Source organism: Heloderma suspectum, chromosome 15, assembly GCF_057233095.1.
Source record: "Heloderma suspectum isolate Gila_16-S chromosome 15, 16-S_ref, whole genome shotgun sequence".
Classification (NCBI taxonomy): domain Eukaryota; kingdom Metazoa; phylum Chordata; class Lepidosauria; order Squamata; family Helodermatidae; genus Heloderma; species Heloderma suspectum.
The window spans coordinates 11,410,276-11,429,875 of NC_139472.1; the positions used below are offsets into that span (position 1 = coordinate 11,410,276).

The 19,600-nt window shown below is 43.5% G+C and overlaps 1 protein-coding gene across 5 annotated transcripts in view; it reads left to right on the top strand.

The window, feature by feature from the left end:
• The window catches only part of SKI (SKI proto-oncogene), a 165,823-nt gene extending 148,411 nt beyond the window's left edge, over positions 1–17,412 (top strand). Inside the window, exons 3-8 of one of the 5 annotated variants that reach the window (XM_084821899.1) lie at positions 1,534–1,656; positions 2,726–2,838; positions 3,497–3,795; positions 5,348–5,655; positions 7,917–8,147; positions 11,379–17,412. In XM_084821899.1, the coding sequence (XP_084678025.1) occupies positions 1,534–1,656; positions 2,726–2,838; positions 3,497–3,795; positions 5,348–5,655; positions 7,917–8,147; positions 11,379–11,567 (1,263 nt within the window). In that variant the 3' untranslated portion in view covers positions 11,568–17,412. The remainder of the gene's footprint in view (positions 1–1,533; positions 1,657–2,725; positions 2,839–3,496; positions 3,796–5,347; positions 5,656–7,916; positions 8,148–11,378) is intronic. The other 4 variants (XM_084821900.1, XM_084821898.1, XM_084821895.1 and 1 more) reach the window with 4 other exon arrangements.
• The last annotated feature ends 2,188 nt before the right edge of the window (positions 17,413–19,600 follow it).

Consider the following 19,600-nt stretch of genomic DNA (forward strand, 5'->3'; position numbering starts at 1 on the left):
CTGCAGCTGCGGCACAGTGAAGTCATTGGCATAACAACCACTGCAAACAGAATAACAAAGTCTGCCCTGTTCTCATCTAAAATAATCTTTCCAATTCAGAAACCACAGTTTTAAAAACGTACCTTTCTGCATACAATTAGAAAAGGAGGCAGCAGACTAACTTAACAGGGGGACAGACGGCATGAAAGCTTTGACTATATAAGGTTTTTTAAAGGAGCGCTTTTAAAAAATGCTTTGTCTTTTAGCCTACATATTCTAGAAATCTTGATTCTTACCTTTGTAGAGGTGTGTGTGTTTTTTTAACTCCACCCCCTGCCAATCCTGGAGGGATATGTAGGTGAATTACACAGGGTGGTTTTTTTTTGTTTTTTGTTTTTAATCTTACAAATTTCTACTTGGTGGTATTGAACACACACATGCGCCCCTGCAAACATAGGTGAAAATTAATTGTAAAGGGTTTCCCCCAATTTCGGTGGATTTAATCTTGTCCTGAAGCTGAAAACCTACAGGATGGTGCAAATATCTGCTGAGAGACAATATATGCTCCAAAATGAGATAGGCTTTATCTCCATCAGAAATAAATAACATTAGGGGACCCTGGATTTCCTCCCATCTATAGGTGCAGATGATTTATAAATGTGACAGTTTTCAACTCCCTAATTCATGTGGAAGATGGGTAGAATTTGTAAATGCATGTAAACACATTTAAAAGGATTCTTGTAGCACCTTTAAACATTTAGTGTGACAACTTTGGTGGACTAGAGCCTGCTTTATTCAATTTTTCTATCAGTTAGTCTTTAAGGTAATTAAACCAGGCCAGGGTGTGAGACAGATTTATTTTGTCTTCTTTGGAGAAAATATTGTTTGTATATGCTACTTATTGGCTTGACTTAATGTATTTGTGACATCTCTGTACTTGTGCTGGTATTTTCTTGCCAGGGCGAGACATTTCTATAATTCAAGAACAGCAGCAAAAACAAAGTGCTGACTTTGCCTGCTGTAGTAGCTATCATTAAATGCAATCTTTTGGTAACACCTTTTGTAAGTGAATGAACACAAGCAATCTGTTTAGCACCTAGCAGAGGCTAATCCAAAGTCTGCACAACTCCGCCTGCACTTAATTTTAAGACTGTTACAGCTGCAGACTTTGGGAGCTTTAACTTCATGCCCTACTTTTCCTTCCTCACCCCCCATTTTGTTTAATAGCCAGCCTGAAGAAGAGTTCTGCAAGAACTCCAAAGTTTGCTGACTTGCTTTGTGACGTTTTACTTGCTCTTAATAAAGATATTGTCATACTGGTCCTTTTGGAATTTTGTAATGGACCAACATGGCTACCTACAAGAAAAGGATGGTCCCAGTGAGCTGTTGGGCGATACTAAAAGAGCAGCTTACTTGCTGCTGTGATAATTGACCCTATGTGGATGTACTTACGGTTCAACTAGTGGTTGTTTGACCTACATTTGATTTTTTAAAAAGCAATGGAAAATGACCACAATAAAGCATCCAACCATTAAATCTTCTTTTCTCCTTCAGGTCTCATCTGATCCTCCTGCCCCCAAGAAACCCAAAACAGATGATTCCTTTCAGTCACCAATAGTAGGTGACAAAGAGAAACAGTCTAGTTGGTTGCGATCTTTGTCCAGTTCATCCAGCAAGGTGAGTTTTAGTGAAGGGGGGTCTTAACTTGGTGGTAGAGCTCTTGCTTTGCATGCAGGTGGTCCCATGTTCAGTCCCTGGTAACCAGCTAAAACAATCAGGTGATGGAGAAGATGCCTCTCTGCTTGAGACCCTGGAGATCCATGCCAGTCAGAATAGAGAATACTGGGCTAGATAGATAAATAGTCTGGCCTGGTGTACAGGGTCTTCTTACGTTTCTATGTCTGCAAACCAGGAATTAGGTTTAAAAATCCATAGATTCTTCAATTACCTGCACAAACCCCTCTGCAGGTGGAGTTGGGATGAAACCACATATATGAGTAGTTCCAAAATGGTTTTCCAGAGCAAGGTGCCCCAAAAGATCACACTGACATCATGGCTATGTGCCTTTTCCAAAGAACACAGCCACACAATGAGTGTCAAAATGTCAGCTGTGGGGTGGGAATTTACGTTGGGAATAAAGAATGCATTATGTGTGCGTCTATGTGTGTATCCCTGCGTGCACACACTGCTCTTTTTCACACTTTGTAGTTTGCATCTTAAATGCTCTATTTCTGTTTTAGGAACTGTTTTTATAGATCTGCTTTTACAACAAAAATGCAGCAGCCCTTAGATAAGACACGGCTGCAGATATTTCTCTTCCAACAACTCTTCCAAGTTGTAGGTGAACATCTTTTTCTGCACAAGGTGGCGGCAGAATGTATATGGGGATATATGCACATGTCACTTAGTTTATTTGGCTGTTTATTGACCCCAGTATTGTCTATCCTTGCAACAGCTCCCCAGGGTTTCAGGCAGGACAGTTTCCTAGCCCTATCTGGAGATGACAGGGGTTGAACCTGGGACCTCCTGCATGCAAAGTAGGGGCTCTGCCACTGAAATAATTAAATAATTTCCAAATGTACTCAGCTCCTTGTACAAGGAGGCTTTGCTTTTCCATATGGATCTGTGCTTCTTCCTGTGCCGCAATGTATCTTAGAGCTCCCAACTACTACCAGATTTCTCGCTTGTGTCCTGTCCCAATCCTTTTTTCATATATTTGCCTCACACTATTTTCTCGCTGTTCTAGCAGAGCTGCATACACCCACGACAGCGCCTCTCTGCGTTCCGGCCCTGGTCCCCCGCCGTTTCCGCAAACGAGAAGGATCTCTCTAATTACATCCCTGCTTTGATCAGAGACAGGTGAGTGGGAGATGTACTAACCTGAAGCCCCATTAATTTTAAAGGCGGGAACATAAGAAAAGCAAGCCCCAGTTAACAAAGTGAGACTTAGAATCATAGCATCATAGAATAGTAGGGTTGGAAGGGGCCTACAAGGCCATCGAGTCCAACCCCCTGCTCAATGCAGGAATCCAAGTCAGAGCATCCCTGCCAGATGGCTGTCCAGCCTTGTCTTGAAGGCCTCCAGTGTGGGAGAGCCCACCACCTCCCTAGGTAGTTGGTTCCATTGTCGTCTTGCTCCAACAGTCAGGACGTTTTTCCTGATGTTCAGCCGGAATCTGGCTTCCTGTCACTTGAGCCCATTACTCTGTGTCCTGCCTTACCTCAGTGTAATCAAGAATAGGGTTGGGCTGCACTTTTAGATCAGGGCCCTTTGCTCAATTAAACGTGGGGGCATAAAGTGGCTTGCCCAGTTAGGAGGTAAACTTTTACAGTTAAGGCTTTAGCTGATTCATTGTATTACTGAAAACTTGCACGTGAATCGACATATGGCGATATCTTGTAAGCCTGCAAAATGTATGGTGTGTGTGGTCACCCCTGAAATAGCATGGTGAAGGCTGTTGTGTAAGTCAATGTGCCATTTCTTTTTCTTCCTTTCTCTCCTTGTGGAACTCTACAGTTCGTATTCATACAAAAGTTTTGAGAATGCCGTAGCTCCCAATGTTGCCCTCGCCCCACCTCCTCAGCCAAAGGTCGTCAGCAACCCCCCGTGTGCCATGGCAGTACCACGGAGTAATGAGCCACTGAACAGCCCTCCCCAGCCAAGAAAAAGGAAACACGTCTCTGAAAATCCAACCGTTCCCGAACCTACACCCACCACTGCCGTAACACCCACCACCACCACCACCCTCCCTGCCACAGAAGAAGATAAGGAGTCAGAAGCAGAAATCGAAGTAGAAACACGAGAAGAATGTAAGTGTGAGTTATCCAATCTTGCTTCATCTCCTACTTTGCTCAGGAACATTATTTGTATCCTGCCTTTTCCACTACAGAAGCTAGCAGGGCTGCCCGAGACATTTTGCCGCCTGAGGCGGAGCAACAAATAGTGGTCCTCATCCATCCGAGTGAAAGTGCATGGGACGCAAAGCCAGGCGCATGATTTTGGCATGTGTGGCAGAAAATCCACAAGCACCTGTCCTCATCTCTCGCAGTAAAAATACAATATTAACAAACTGAATAGCTAACAGTTTGCTGCCCTTTTAAATCTGCTGCCTGAAGCAGCTGCATCACTCTGCCTCATGGTAGGGCCGGCCCTGTAAGCTAAGATACAAAATTATAATTAAAGCATAAAAGCAAATCAATTGAAAACACATCAGTAATATTAAGGAAACCTACTTTTATTCAACCAAAGCCCAGGCTGAATAAAAATGTCTTTGCCTGCTGATGGAAGAACAACACAGATGGACCTGTCCTGGCTTCCCTTGGCAGAGAGTTCCAGAGCCTGGGGGCACTCACCAAGAAGGCCCTGTCTCACATCTCCACCAAATGTGCCTCTGATGGTGGCAGGACAGAGCAAAAGCCTTCTCCCGAGGATCTTAAACCCTGGGCAGGTTCCTGTGGAGGAATAAGGTGTCATTGCAGTAGAAGGGGTTAAAGAAAGAGCACAGATACCTTGAATCTTTATTGTTCCAAATGTTTTGGAACTGCAGTAAAATCACATATATCCTGGAGAAAAGAACAAATCAGAATTACAAAATCTGGTGACACAAACTTCCTCCTTGCTGGACTCTGGAAGAAGGAATTCCACCATACATATTTCAGCGTATCTATCATATCAAAGAGGGTAGGGGAGCAATTTGAGCCAATATTGTGGTTTTAATGTTCTATATATTTTAAATTGTTTTATTGTGTGTTGTTTGGTTTTAGTTTTTGTGAACCGCCCAGAGAGCTTCGGCTATTGGGCGGTATAGAAATGAAATAAATAAATAAATAAAAAGAGCTTATCACTGAAACGTGCACTCCTGTCCCCAGGGCTTTGCACTAGCTGGGCTTTGCAGGCAGTGGCTGGTTCAGCTCTTAATACCTCCCATTGAGTTCTGTGGGGCACATACATGGGCTAATCCTGGAATTTTCCCTTATTTTATCCCATTTAAGCAAAGGACAGCTATTCAGTTCCATGTGGAAAATCTGAAGGCAAAACTTTTTCAGACCCCGCTGACAAGGTCGCATTCCCCCCCCCCCCAGTTCTTGCAATGTGTAGGTCCTCTTTTCACACATACCCTGCCTATCAGAACAGACGGTTTGTAAGCATGAAAGAGCAGTGTTCTTTGCTTTACCAGTGGTAACCACAGCCAGGAAAATATACCTGCAAAAGGGGACAGAGACTCCTGGGTTGGTGCATAGGGTGTTTTAAAAAGGGAACCACGGAGGAAAGGTCGTCCTGTGCTGAGCAACTTGCGGCTAGCTTTTTTTAGCGTTCTAACGCTGTTTGTGGTGGCGGGGGCATGGCCGCCTCTGTGTTTCTTTGCAGTCACCTCCTCTTTGTCCTCACTCTCCTCCCCGTCCTTCACCTCTTCGAGCTCAGCCAAGGACATGAGCTCACCCAGCATGCAAGCTCCGCCTGCCGTCAGCAACGTGTTTGAAGTTGCAAGTCATGCGGAGCCTCAGAGCAGCACCAATGGGTTGGAGGCTGAGCTGGAACACCTCAGGCAAGCCTTGGATGGTGGCCTGGACACGAAAGAAGCCAAAGAAAAGTTCCTCCATGAAGTCGTGAAGATGAGAGTGAAGCAGGAAGAAAAACTCAATGCTGCCTTGCAGGCCAAACGCAGCCTACACCAGGTAATGACGTGCGACCATCATGAGACAAAATATGGGGGCAACCTCTTCCTCCCCAATTTATAAAAAGCCCAAACACCCCCTCTTCCTTCCAAATGTTTTGGGAAACAAACCTTACTAGGGTTGCAACTCCATGAAATAAGTTTAAGAGCTGTTGGATGGGGAATGCTGGGTAGCTGTAGGCCTTTTTTCTGTCGAAACATGCATAGGATTGCGCCTTTACTTGCTTAATTGTATGAGTTTTATTCATTTGCATGTGGATAAAATGATACGTTTGAAGCAAGAAGCATATTTTATTTGTTTTGAGATGATATGTCTCAGAGGAGTCAAATCTTAGAAGAAGCGTGACGTCCCATGTCAGAGAGTGTACAGTTCTTGTCACTGCTCCTCAGAAAGGATATTGTAGAGAAGGGGAAGGTGTGGAAAAGGGCAACCAAAATGATGAAGGGGCTGGGGAAAATACCCTACGAGGAAAGGTCACCCCGTTTGGGGCATTTTAGTTTAGAGAAGAAAGGTGAGTCAGGTGGCAGGTGGGCACAGACATGATACGACAGCTAGTGTGGTGTAGTGGCGAGAGTGTTGGGCTGGGAACCAGGAGATCCGGGTTCTAGTCTCCACTCGGCCATGGAAGCTTGCTGTGTGACTTTGGGCCAGTCACAGACTCTCAGCCCAACCTACCTCACAGGGTTGTTGTTGTCAAGATAAAATGGAGAGGAGGAGGAGAACGTACACTGCCGTGGGTTCCTTAAAGAGGAAAAAAGGCAAGATATGAATGTAATAAATAAATAAGAGATGTATGGATTTGGACGTTGTGTAGAGAAAGTGGATGGAGAGAGGTTTTGGGGTTCCTCTCATAATACTGAAAGTTGGGGTCATCCAGTGGAGCTGATTTGCTGGAAGATTTAGACAAAAGGATGCACTTCTTCATATAAATCATCAATTTATGGAACTTGCTTTCCCCAAACAGGAGTGTTCACACATAATGCTAAACCATGGTTTAACTCTGCATGCATAAGCAGAAAGGAGCCCAAGGGCTCCCCCACTTCATTCATCCCATGTGACTGGGGGGAGGAATAAACCAGAATTCACTTTCACATGAGTACATTCCTGGCTTGCCTCACTGGGAGGTCTTCCTCTGAAATTGCCCCTGCATTAATGTCAAAATTACAGTGGCACCAAGAACAGTTTTGATATAAGCTTAGCAGCAAGGGCTCCCCATTTATGGAGTTCAAGAGTTGGGCTGAGCCCCTGCCCAGCCATGTAGCGCACTGGGTGACACTGCAATTCTCACTCTCTCTCAGCCTAACATTCCTCGCAGGATTGGTGTGAAGATAAAAATCGGGGCAGGGAAAACCTTATACACTGCCCTGAGCGCTTTAGGAGGAATAAAAATAATACTAATTTGTTTTGAGAACTAGCAGGGGGCAGATTAAATTGCCTTGGGTGGCTGGATTCAGTACCGTAACCCAGCTGCTGACTTCCACAGGAGGGTGCTGATCAGTAGCTTCTTGTTTGCTCATCCTGGGCGTACTGGTTCTCTCTGCATGACCTCAAGTCTGTTCCTGGACTTTCTCAAAAGAGACTGCCAGAAAATGCCAAGCAGAACTTTAATGGGGCTTAGACTCGGCCAACACACAAGGGCCTAGCTGGATCCGATTCCGTTAACTTTGTTTGGAGGGGGGCAAAGGTTTTGTGTGTAGAATGGCTGGGAGACAAAAACACAAGCCAGGATAACATGTTCTGGCTAGGAAACAAGATTCGCCAGAAAACAGAGGGTTTCCCATGACCCCTGCTGCAGTATGCTGCTTAACAAAGGAAGGACTGCCTCTAGAAATAGGAAAGGGTGGAGGACCGGGGAGAGATGTAACATTTATCCCACTTGTAACCCTGTTAAAGCCCAGATCAGTCATGACTCACAATATAAGAATGGACCCCCCCTGCATTTTATTTCTTTTTATTTTAATGCATAATACACAAAGTCTAGAAGAGTTAGGAAACACCCAGACGTCTGCTTAGCGCTGTACCTAATGATTTGATGCGAGGCCATAGAAATTTTACATATTTACCATCTCCAGTGCTTGACCATTAAATCCATCCAGGAATTTGGAATATTCCTCCATCCCTGCTCTCCACTATTTTCCACCCCAGTCACTAGAACTGACTGCGGTTCTCGAGACACCTCCCCTATGACATAACTTTCCCTCCCTCTGAAAGCTCACTACTTTTAAGACTTATTCAGGAGGCCTTTTCCTGTCTTGCTTCAGGAGCTGGAGTTCCTACGTGTGGCTAAGAAGGAGAAGCTGAGAGAGGCCACCGAAGCCAAGCGCAACTTGCGGAAGGAGATCGAGCGCCTCCGCGCCGAGAATGAGAAGAAAATGAAGGAGGCCAACGAGTCACGGATACGGCTAAAGCGGGAACTGGAGCAAGCCAGACAGGTCCGGGTGTGCGACAAAGGATGCGAAGCAGGCAGGCTGCGAGCCAAATACTCCGCCCAGGTGAGGGCAGAGCCTGCGAGGGTCTCCTGACAGATTTCTAGGCTTCTGACCAAACTTCACAAAACGCTTTCTTGAAGTACACTGACAGCCCAGCATTCAAAATGAAGATTTTCAACGTGCTTCTTGGTTTCTGTTTCCTCATTTTATTTGATTTTTACATCCCAATGGCGGAGAGGGTGGTGGGAATTATAAAAGAGCAGAATCATAATATCCATCACCTTTGCCAGTGGGGTAAAAAAGGAAAAAAATAAGGAAGTGAAAGAGAAAGCAAGAACTGCTTTGAGGCCAACATGGCAGCCTTAAGAACCTTTCAAAATCACTTCTCTAATAGTGTCTGGTAGGGTCAGTCTCGGCAGAAATTATCAAAATGGTGTAGAATCATAGAATAGTTGGGTTGGAAGGGGCCTATTAGACCATCGAGTCCAGCCCCCTGCTCAATGCAGGAATCCCAAGTCAAAGCATCCCTGACAGATGGCTGCCCAGCTTCATCTTGAATGCCCCCAGGGTGGGAGAGCTGTCTTTAACCCAGAATTGGACTGGATGATCCTCCAAATAGAGGATGGTCCACTGTAAAAGAGGACACCTGGCCACCCACCAAAAAGGAAATACTCGTCTCTGGTAGACCTGGAACTCTGAACATTGAAAACGTAGGTGCATCCCAAGGTGTTCAGTTCTTGTCACATCAAACACAAAGCATTTCATACTCTGTTCAGAGTAATGAAACATAGGAAGCTGCCTTATACTTAGTCAGACCTGAGCCCAGCTAGCTCAACATTGTCTACACTGACTGGCAGTGGCTCCCATCATCTCAGGGAGTGAGCCCTTCCCAGGCCTATGTGGAGATGCTGGGGATTGAACCTGGGACCTTCTGTGTGCAAAGCGGGTGCTCACAGGGCCGGCCCTACCATGAGGCAGAGTGATGCAGTCGCCTCAGGCAGCAGATTTTGGGTGTCCTGAAAGGGCAGCAAATCATAGTTATTATTGTATTTCTACTGCTAGGGATGGTGAGAGGTGCTTATGGGATTTTTTGCCTCATGTACAAAAATAACTTGGGTGGCTTTGGATACTATGCACCTTGGTTGGGGGGGGGGGCACCATTTGCTGCTCTGCTCAGGCAGCAAAATGTCCTGGGCCAGCCCTGGGTGCTCGACCACTGAGCTACAGCCCCGAAGTTACCCAGTGAGCCAGATGGCTGAACAGGGACCTCAACTCACAATACGTCTCTCCACTCATCGTCCAGTATGCTGATCTCTACACCACACTGCCGTCTTCAGCAAAGAATGCAGCCCCCCGCAGCGCTAATCATAAGGGAAACGTAAATGCATTTTTGTAAGAGGCAAATGTAGTGCACACACCAGTGTTGTGTCCTTTTGGGGGAGGGGGGAGTTTTCAGGGATTGAACCAGGGGCCTTGCATACAAGGTCTACCACTGAGCCAGAATCCTTCCCTAGTGAGAGCTGGGGAAGTGGGAATTCAGGACAAAAAACCATGAAGTCATCTTGCTGGATGTTCACAGGGCATGATTTTTACAAAATCAGCTATATGCGATAACAACGTGTGGGTTTCTCTATGAGGGGACTTTATCGTTGTTGTTTTGTACTCTTTAGAAAAAAACTGTCAAACACCACCGTTGGAGAGAGAAAGAGAGAAAAAACCCTGAATAAAACCCTGTGAAATGTAATTCTTCCTCATAATCTTGTTAACAGGAAGGGGAGCGGTCCAACAGTTCCTTTTGTAAGGCATGCCAAATTTAGGAGAGCAAAAGCAGGAAATGATGCAAATTTCCTCCTCCTAGCGTCATGGGACGTCTTGCCGATAAGAGATGCCCAGACTAAACATAATCAGATCAGAGCTGCATGCACTGGGTGTCGACTTCCACTTCAGCAGAAGGTTTGGGGCACGGGTGGGGAACAGTTCCACAAAGTTTGCATTCTTTTACGTTCCCCCAATTACGCTTGCAGGTTCAGTGCCCCCATCTGCTTACTTGCCGCGCTGTAGGACACATCTGGATTTTTGTTTTCCTATTCTTTTCTCAAGGTTGAGGGGAAGGGAGGAAAGGGCTGGGTTTGTGTGCTTTTTTTCTTTTTCTTTTTAAAATAAATATGTATCGTGCTAGATGTACTTCTGCCTTAGCTCCCAGCTGCCATGTCGACATAGGAAGTCTGTGTTTGAATGTGAGAGAGGACGCGTCTGTCTCCCCAGTTTCTAATTTAGCAAAACCCACAGCTTGTCTGCTCATCTTAAGAAATAGCATCAGAGAAGGATGAGTCTGGAGTCAGCTGGAAAAAAACAAGGCCTGTGATTTTTCAAAGCAGTCAAAAGGAATTAGCACATAGGCACTTTCCTAGCCATTTTTTCAGTTTGTCAGGATTTAGGTCTGGCATGTCTGTCTCTAAAGTTACCATCTTGCCACCCCGTTTTTAATGTCCCTTAAAGCATTAGAGTTAGGTGGAATAGCTGTGCTGTCGTGGCTTGACGGCTGCAACAGCTCTCTGTACCTGACACAGAAGTCAAGCGGCAGGGTGAGGGGATGGGGATGGGGAGAGGTGAGCCTCAAAAAGAACTTCTCTTATAAAAATTCACGGCTGCTTCATACATCATGATTTCTACGAGTATACATTTTGGACAGAGTGAAACAGAATACATGCTGGCACGATACAGGTAACGCCCTGCAAGGAACTGACAGCTGGCCTCAGCATGGCATGGTTCCTTCCTAGATCGGAAAACGTTTATTTTCCCAGCATAACGTGTGAATTCTTTCCTGCATTTTGCTTGTTGGTGTCACCCCTCGTAGATATTTGCCCAGCAAGCTCTTGAATGCTGTTTCTGGGTTGTGAGGTCTCATTTCTGAAGGCCCAGCAAATGGAACATCGTGGTCTCCCTCGGTGATCCTGTAATCTAGTCCTTGCTTGTGACAGAGCTGCAAAATACCTTGTGTGTATGCTTTCCTTCAGATCGCTCCTCAAAACCCACCTTTTCCGTGAAGCTGTCGGCGCCACCCCGGGTCTCCAAGCCATGCTGCCACAAAACCTCAGTAAACTTAACTGCAGTGGCCACACATTCTTCCCCGGTTCACCCTCGCCTCCATTTCCCTCCCCTTACTCCCTTGCCTTTCTTTTGTCTAGTTTTAGATTGCAGACACGTTGGGGGTGGGGGACCATTCTCTCGTTCTTTGTAAATTGCAATGTAAATAGATGACAATTATTGTTGTTGTTGTTGTTATTATTATAGATTGAAGACCTGCAGGTGAAACTCCAGCATGCAGAAGCAGACAGAGAACAGCTGCGTGCTGATCTGTTGCGTGAGACAGAAGCACGAGAACACTTGGAAAAAGTTGTCAAGGAACTTCAGGAGCAACTGTGGCCTAAACAGAGCGATCTGCCCAGCAGTGCGCACACAGTAAAAGACATGGAGAACTAAGCCAGCTCTGACAAGCGCAATGACATGGGTCTAATCTGTAGGCCAGACTGACGAAATATGCACAGTAAGGGAGAGTGTGTGGGAGAGGTGCTGCAGCAAGGGCGTGCGTCCCCGGGCACGCCACCGATAAACATGGACTTTATGATTAATTGGAGGGCAAATGTTACTCTTTATAACAGAAGCACTGAATTCCACCTCTTTTTTTCGATCCATATAGCACAACATCTTCCTGTGCCTATAACATGGAGAGTGTTTATAAGCCTAAACTACTTTTTGAGTCTGCAGCAAAAAAAATTTTTTCTACTGGTAAAACCTGTCTGGCAAGCAGCATCCGAGTGAAATCAAAGAGACGCGACGGGCTGCTTTCTGGGAACACTTTGGAATTGAGACACACGCAAACCCTTTTATTATAAGCTATTTAAAAATGCTAACAATTGAGTCATGAAGATGTGGTATTATAGCCATTGACAAGGTTTTTTAAAATAAATATATATATATATATATATATATATATATATATAAACAGGAGGGAGGTGGGAGAAAGGAATACTGTCAATGACTAATCTGTAAAGATAAATTGCTACAACATGTTGGGTTATTTCTTAGAGAAGTGTGTCGGGAAAAACCCAAGAGTAAGCCATGACCATTTTAAACCAGGCAATTTCTATGAGAATTTCAGATTTAATTTTTCCTAGTTTAAAAAAATATATGTTTTTCCCATGCTTGAACCAAGAAAAGAAAGTTAGTGGAGAAAAAGGGATGGTTGTACGTTTCAGTGGGGTATAGGGGTAGAACTATATCCTAAATGAACCCAGCCTTATTAAGTCCAGTGTTTGTTAATTACGCTGTAACACACATACAAATACATACATATATATGTATGTATATATATATAAATGTCAATTATTAACTGATGTGTTTTAAAGACTGACTTCAACTCCAGAGCACTTCAGTTTTAGGAAACAAATAGAAGAGTATAAAAGAGAGAGCGAGAGAGAGACAAAAGCAAAAAGACGGCTGGACCATGAAGTTGCTTGTGAAAGATATGCGGGAAAGAGAGTATGGCGTGTGTGTTTGGAAACCTGTCTTTCCGGTTTCTCCGAGAACTCATCCTCATTTAATCATCGCCTCAGAAATTTCAGTATTTTATTGACTTAACTCCACCATCACATGTGAGGATTTTGATGCCCCACAAAGAGTGCTCAACATTGTATTAAAGAGACAAAAGACTTTTGCTGCTGTGAATAAGCCTACATTTCTTATTCTTGGGGGGGGGGTCATGGGGGGGGCTTTTTGTATTAAATGTGATAAATACTTTAATATTGGGATCTATGCCGCAACTCCTCCCCTCCCAACAATGGATATAAAAATATGCAGTAAATGACACAACTCAGGGCAAAATCCAATCGCCAGTGGGAGTTCTGCTTCTACCTGATTGGGGCCAACACTTAATAACCCACTGGATTTTATTTTCCTCTTGAAAACGTTGTTTGTAAAGAACTGCACTTTGTTATTATTTTTTCCTTTTTCCTACATCCCTTAGAGAGACATTTTAACCTATTGTCCGTTGTAAGTTGGCCTGGATTTAACTCTACACCCTCCAGGACCTGATGCTGACTTTTGAGAACAAGGTGGTATGTAATGTTTTGGAATTGTAATTGTTGACTGCAGTCGCAGAGGCATGATGGAGTCAGGTTTCCTAGATGATGTTCTCTAGCAATCAAGCAGTAACGTAGGAGTACGATCACTTGAGGTTGCGGTCACGGCTATTCTGCTGTAAAAATCAGGAACACCATCCTGCCCACAATGGGCCCACCACGGCTGGGCCCACCCCAGTGCAAGCAAACCCGTGAGCAACATCTTGACCACCACTTCCGCCCAAATCGCATAAACCTTGATCCAGTTTCATGCTCTTACCTAAATTGTTTTCTGGAATCGGTTTCCAGGACTGATGGATGGCCATTTACAAAGAACCACCCTAAATCCTTAACTGGGGGAGGGGGAAGCAATCACAAAGTCTCCAATTCTCCCCCTCTATCCTGTTCATGAACACTGAAGAAAAACTGCTCTCTGCAATGATGTCTTTCTCCAGTTAGCAATGCGGCTGCCTGTCCTAACATTAAAGTATTGACTTACAATACACTAGAGAGAGAAAAAGAAAATAAAGGTTGTATTAAAAAAATTAAAAAGCTGATATTATCCATTCTACTAGCTATTGTAAGCATGAGCAATGAAGAGGAGGAAGGAAAGTTCATTTTATGGGGGTGGGGAGGGGGTTGGAACAGAAAAATAAAAGAAGATATATTAGAAAAATTAGGCAAAATTGAAATATGGGAAGCAAGAAACAGCTATACAAACTAATCTGCATGATACAAAGTTGTCTTGAGTTTGAGGTCTTGCCCTTGTTCGTTTGCAATGAGTGGATTCAGCTCTCCCTTCGTAAAGTGCAATGCAAAAGGAATATTGATTGTGTTTATGCAGTTATTTTTTTAATGTGAGGATTTAATTTTTTTTTGCTTCTTTGTATGTTTTTTTCTGCAGTTATTAAAATCCCCATATGCATGGAATTAAAATCTTTGCCATACATATATTAATTAATGGGCATTATTACTGTCTTATGTAAAGGTGCATAAAGTGTTTTTTGTTCTCAGCTGTATAAATTTCCAGGATCTCTTTTGCTTTCTGTTAAGTTTGCAGTTATTTCTTCAAGAGGCACAAAATAACTTCAGTTTTAGTCCACAGTTGTTGGCCGTTCAAACTTATTGACAAGAATGTACTCTTAGGACAATCTGGTGGTTGTTTTCACTCTTTGTCTTTCCCCCATCCTAACTTTGGCTGGGGGCTAGGAGTAGTCTTTGGGAATTATATTTTTCTTATGTCATGGATGGATGCCCAATCCAGAAAGGTTTCAAATTCATGTTCTGGGGAACATTCTTTAATGGCGGGCCCGCTTCTCTGAAATATCGTTTGCCCATGAATACTGATCCTTCCCCTGTACTGTGTGGCAACAGGGGCATGTTGGTGCTTTATGATGCACTTAGTTCATACAGAGTGACAGAGCACTCCCCATTGTCCACTCCAGTGCGTTTGGTTCCTTGGGTGAGAGGGCAAAGTGAAAAAGGTACAAAATCTGGAAACCATCGCTGTATCTAATGAATTCCTGTACTGATGCCCTCACACAGATTCAAGGAACACCAGTGCTTATCCCTTCCCATCTCCTCGCTATCCAGCTGTGCCACAAACCCCTCCATGAGCTGTGTAATGTTCCCAAACCTTAGGTCAAGCTGTAGAGGCTGGCCCAAAGTTATGGCAAGCAAGCTAGCAAGGAAGGCGATAAGAACGTCTGTCTCTGTCTGGCTCAGCCTTCAGAAGTCTCTACTTACCATTGTACCAGTTCAAATGCTCAATGCTGACATCTGTACTGCAGGGGTGGGCAACTTGTGGCCCTCCAGATGTTAGGCCTATAACTCCCATGAGCCTTCACCACTGATTATGCTGCCTAGGGGCTGATGGGAGTTGTAGGCTAAAGCAACTAGAGGGGCACACATTTCTTACCAATGTGTCACCTCATCTTTTGCATATTGCATATTTTCTTTTTTAAAAAAACCTTTCTATGGTATAGGCATGCAACTTCAGTGCATGCAGCCTTTTATTTTCTACCCCAAGGCGAAGAGAGGCTGAACAGATCAAACAGGAAATCAGCAGGGAAATAAACAAGCAAAACCATGTCGTCTTCTATAGCAACTTAGCATTAAGAAGGAAGGAAAGGTCTTGTGATTCAAGCTGCATCTTTTCTCCGAATTTCAGTGTCGCATCCTGTGATCCCACTGATCTAAGGGCCATTTCTACAGATTATGCAAAGCCAAACACAGCCTCACCACTAAATTCTAAGCATAACAAGGAGTGCCAACCAACCACCCTTCCCTGAGAAATATACCTGTGTGATAAGGAGCTTTCTCAGGTTGATACCTAAGTATGGATATGCATTTTAGGAGGTGCACTCGAACCATTTAACACTACTACCATCCTATTCACTTGGGCAAAACCCCTCTCGACCTCGATGGGACATACTTTTGAGTAAACAAGTATAGGATGATTCAGTTAAGTGGACATCTCTGCAAAGTGATCCAAATGAGAATCATTTTTAAAGACACCCTCTTTTAATTTTTTCTGCCTTGTGGCTTGGAAATTTAATGGATTTCCAAGTCAGACAATAAATGGGTAAAGAAAATGCATCCATTTCACAGCTACTTGGGATGATTTCCCCTCTTGCCTTCAGTTGATTGATACAGTCAACAAAGAATAACTTCTGCTCAAGCTTCATTGCAGCAAATGGGGTTTGCCTTGGAGAAATTCCTTGTCCCATGGTGTATAAAGATCTCTTATAAGCATGGCAGAACCGTCACTAGTATTTGAGATCCGTGGCCACTGAGGATGGGCTGTGTATTCCATCCAAATAGGGGATGCTGCACTAAGGTAATTTTCAAAACAGCCCAAATCAAAAGCTCCACGAGGGCTCCAAATCAACACACGGAGTTCTGTGTGACCACCATTAACTCCAATGAATGCATGGAGCGCTCTCTGACACTGAAGTGAATGGGTAAACGACTGCTTGTGCAAAACTTCTTTTCTCATCACAGCCCCACTCCTAAGTGTGCAAAGGAGCCAGTCAGTAAAGGGAAAATACATTATTATGTTGAGCTCATAATGTTCTTGTTTTGCTCTCTTTGCTAGCTAGCTGCTTCATTCCTTTGCTGGTGGGTGGTGCAGAAACTGCAAATGCACCATCCATTCCATCATGCTCACAGTTAAGTTTTCTTTGAAAGGGGAGAAGAGGTGTTTTATCACATAGGCTGTTGACTCTCCCTATACATCAAATATATATAGATATAAATATATATAATCTAGATAATTGTATATTCAGTTTAATTCCTTTTTTAAAAAAAATATTCAAATAAGACTTTAACGAAGGGGGGAAAGAATACCAACAGCAATAAGACATATCTATGGAGCAGCTAATAATTATACATAATAACCTGCTTTTTTCAAACAACTAGCCAATGTAAAAAAAAAAGTTAATTTGTAAATACTTCTTTTTTTCATTTTACAGTTGTATAATAAGTGTATATGGTGTTTACTTTTTCAGACCCTTTTTCTTACTTAGTTGTCTTGTTTTAAGAATTGTGTTTTTAAAATAAGAAAGGTTACAATTTGTTAGAAAAAAACAACCACAAAGAAACAAAAACTTTTTTCTTCAAAATTTCAGTGTCGGTTAAAACTTTCTTCCCATTATTTGCATCATAGTTTTGTTCTTCATTGTAAAGTATTTTATTATTAAAAGCAAATAAAATGGACATTTCCCCTTCCACCCCCCAAGCAGTCTGTGTGTTTAGAGAGAGGTCTTTTAAAGCAAAAAGAAGTCTCAGAAATATGTTTTCAATCAAGGGGGTAATGCTGCAAATTTCTAACAGGTAAAACCATTTCAGCACATTTCTTTGTTACTTCCCCCCCCAGCTGCTGCTAACAATTTTATGACTTACTCTCCTATTTTAGAACTATTTTTATGTAATTATGCTTTCTTGTTTATAAATGCCTGATTTACAAAAAAGAAAAAGAAAAAAAAGAGTGTGGGGTATTTATCTATTTTGCTGTGTAACTTGATAGTCCTTTTCAAACCCCCCTTTTTTCCACATCCCTTTCCGACCTGGAAACAGATAATATTGTAAAATAAAGGACTTTATCAAATTATGTATGAAAATAGCTATGCTTATATATACCACAGTGACTGAATGTACAGTGTATAGACGCATTATCTAAAATAAAATTGTCCAGAAAAAAAGTCCACACCCACAAAAGGTATGTTCTTTTGCTAGTCTGGATAACATGAACCAAAAGTATATCCAAATTATCAAGAATAACCAATTTGGGGTGAGGTAAGAATTTCTGCTGCGGTAGAAAAATGGGAGTTCGCTTATATGAAAATAATTGGTGCAATCCTGAAGAAAAGCAACCTTAAATTATTTTCTGAGGCTCTCCAGATGAACACCTCTTCATGAGATAAATAACAATTTCTGGACTCTATTCCAGAGGTGGGCAGAAGGTAGATCTCCAGATGTTTTTGGTATTCTAACGCAACTCAAAACATCTGGAGATTTACTTTCTGCCCACCCCTCTCTATACCATCACTTCAGATTGCTGGTGGAATGTTGCATGCTTATCCCCCCCCCCCAATAAAAACTCCCTACACTCTTAAGAAAAAAAGCTTGTCCATCTTCACGGTACACTCTTTTTTTGTGAGGAATTATTTCTTTCTCCCTCGTGGGAGCATTCAATCATGCTAACTCCCCACCTGCATTCTTAAGTATTACAGTCCAGGGATGGATTTATCATGCGATGATGATCTGTTCATCCAGAAAAAACTTTTCGGCGCTGGGAAAAGTTCTCTCTCACAGCACTTGCCCCTATCTGTATAAAGTACAGACAATCAAATATATTCTCTGGCCTTTTGTGTGATTTTAGAAAGCAAGTTTCCAAGCCTCATGATTGTGGAGCAATCTGGGGAGAGGGGGAGGGGAATGAGAGTGGTTGCCTCTGAAAGTACAGGGTTCAGGATGGAAATTCCAGCAGACAGCAGTAGATGCTACAGAGGTGATGCTGCCTCCTACGGAGGGATGATCCAGCTAGCCCAGTCTTTTCTTCTCTGACAGGTGACTCCTCTCCTAGATGTCAGGTAGAGGTTTAAACCTGCCCCTACTAATTGAGAACCTTTAACCGGAGATGGCAGGGACCTTTTTACCACGGACCTTTATTTATTGGGAAACCTGCAGATGCATAAACAACAAATACGACTTCCTGCAAGCAAAGAATGCACTCTTCCCCTGAGCTATGGCCCATTTCTAATTCCAGGTTTTGTGGGCCCTTGGGCAAGATGCCCTCTGCAGACCTTCCTCCCTGAATGCATCTACCACCTCCTCCTCGCCTCTTGCCACCACTATTCATTTGCTTGCTCCTCCCTCTGGGCTGAATCGGCACCACTGCATCCCAGAGGGAAAGGGCAAGGTGTGCAGAGGTTAAGTGTTCCATCATGCTCCTCTTCACACTCTACTGCTTGCTTCACTTGGAGCAAGACAGGTACACAGGCGTCAACGGCACGAGCGCTCAATCATGCCAGCCATGCAGCAGCCCCATCCCTACGTTCACTCCCCGCTCACCATGGATTCCTGCATGTCTAACCTTCTTTTAGGAAACTGAATGTTGGAAGCAGCTCCCAGCCACTTCTCAATTTTAATGAAGGTGGGCTGACTTTTTTTTGTTATTTAATGCTGAAAATCTCTGCTATTTGCCAGGAATAATTAGTTATTGCAACTAACATTCCACACCACCTTTCCCAACGTTTTGGAAATGAAAAGGGAGATGCAATTAGGAAGAGAATAGAAACATGTTAAATGCGTTGGGTTGCTGAGAATGGGGGGCGGAGGCGGCACAGCTGTCCCGACCCTGCTAGAATCATCTAAAACAGACCTATACAACTTGCAAGCCACAAAGCAAGCCCACCAGCCATGTGCAGTAGTTCACCGAGGGTTTGAGAAATCTCCTGATACTACAAAATAAAGTGTGCAGCAGTTCATCGCTTCAATCAAGAATAGGAAGCCTTATACTGAGACAGACTATTAATCCACTGAGGCCTAGTATTGGTACTCTTGACTGGCAGCGGCTCCCTGACTTTTTGTCAACTATTCAGACACACACATGGATTGCATGATGCTTTTTTTTTTTTTTTTTTTAAGGAAAGCTGACAATTTCTCTTTGTTTATTGCATTGTAAGTGGCCATTTTTTTGTTGGAAGGAAAGGCTACTGTGTTGGTCAAATTTGGGTACGTGGAATATTCCCCATTTCAGGTGCTGGTAACGTCAAGACTGGATTACTGCAATGCACTCTCTGTGGGGCTGCCCTGAGGCTTCTCCAGAAGCTGGACCTAGTGCAGAACGCAGCAGCTCGGCTGTTGTTGGGAGCTGCCCCTTTTCAGCATGTA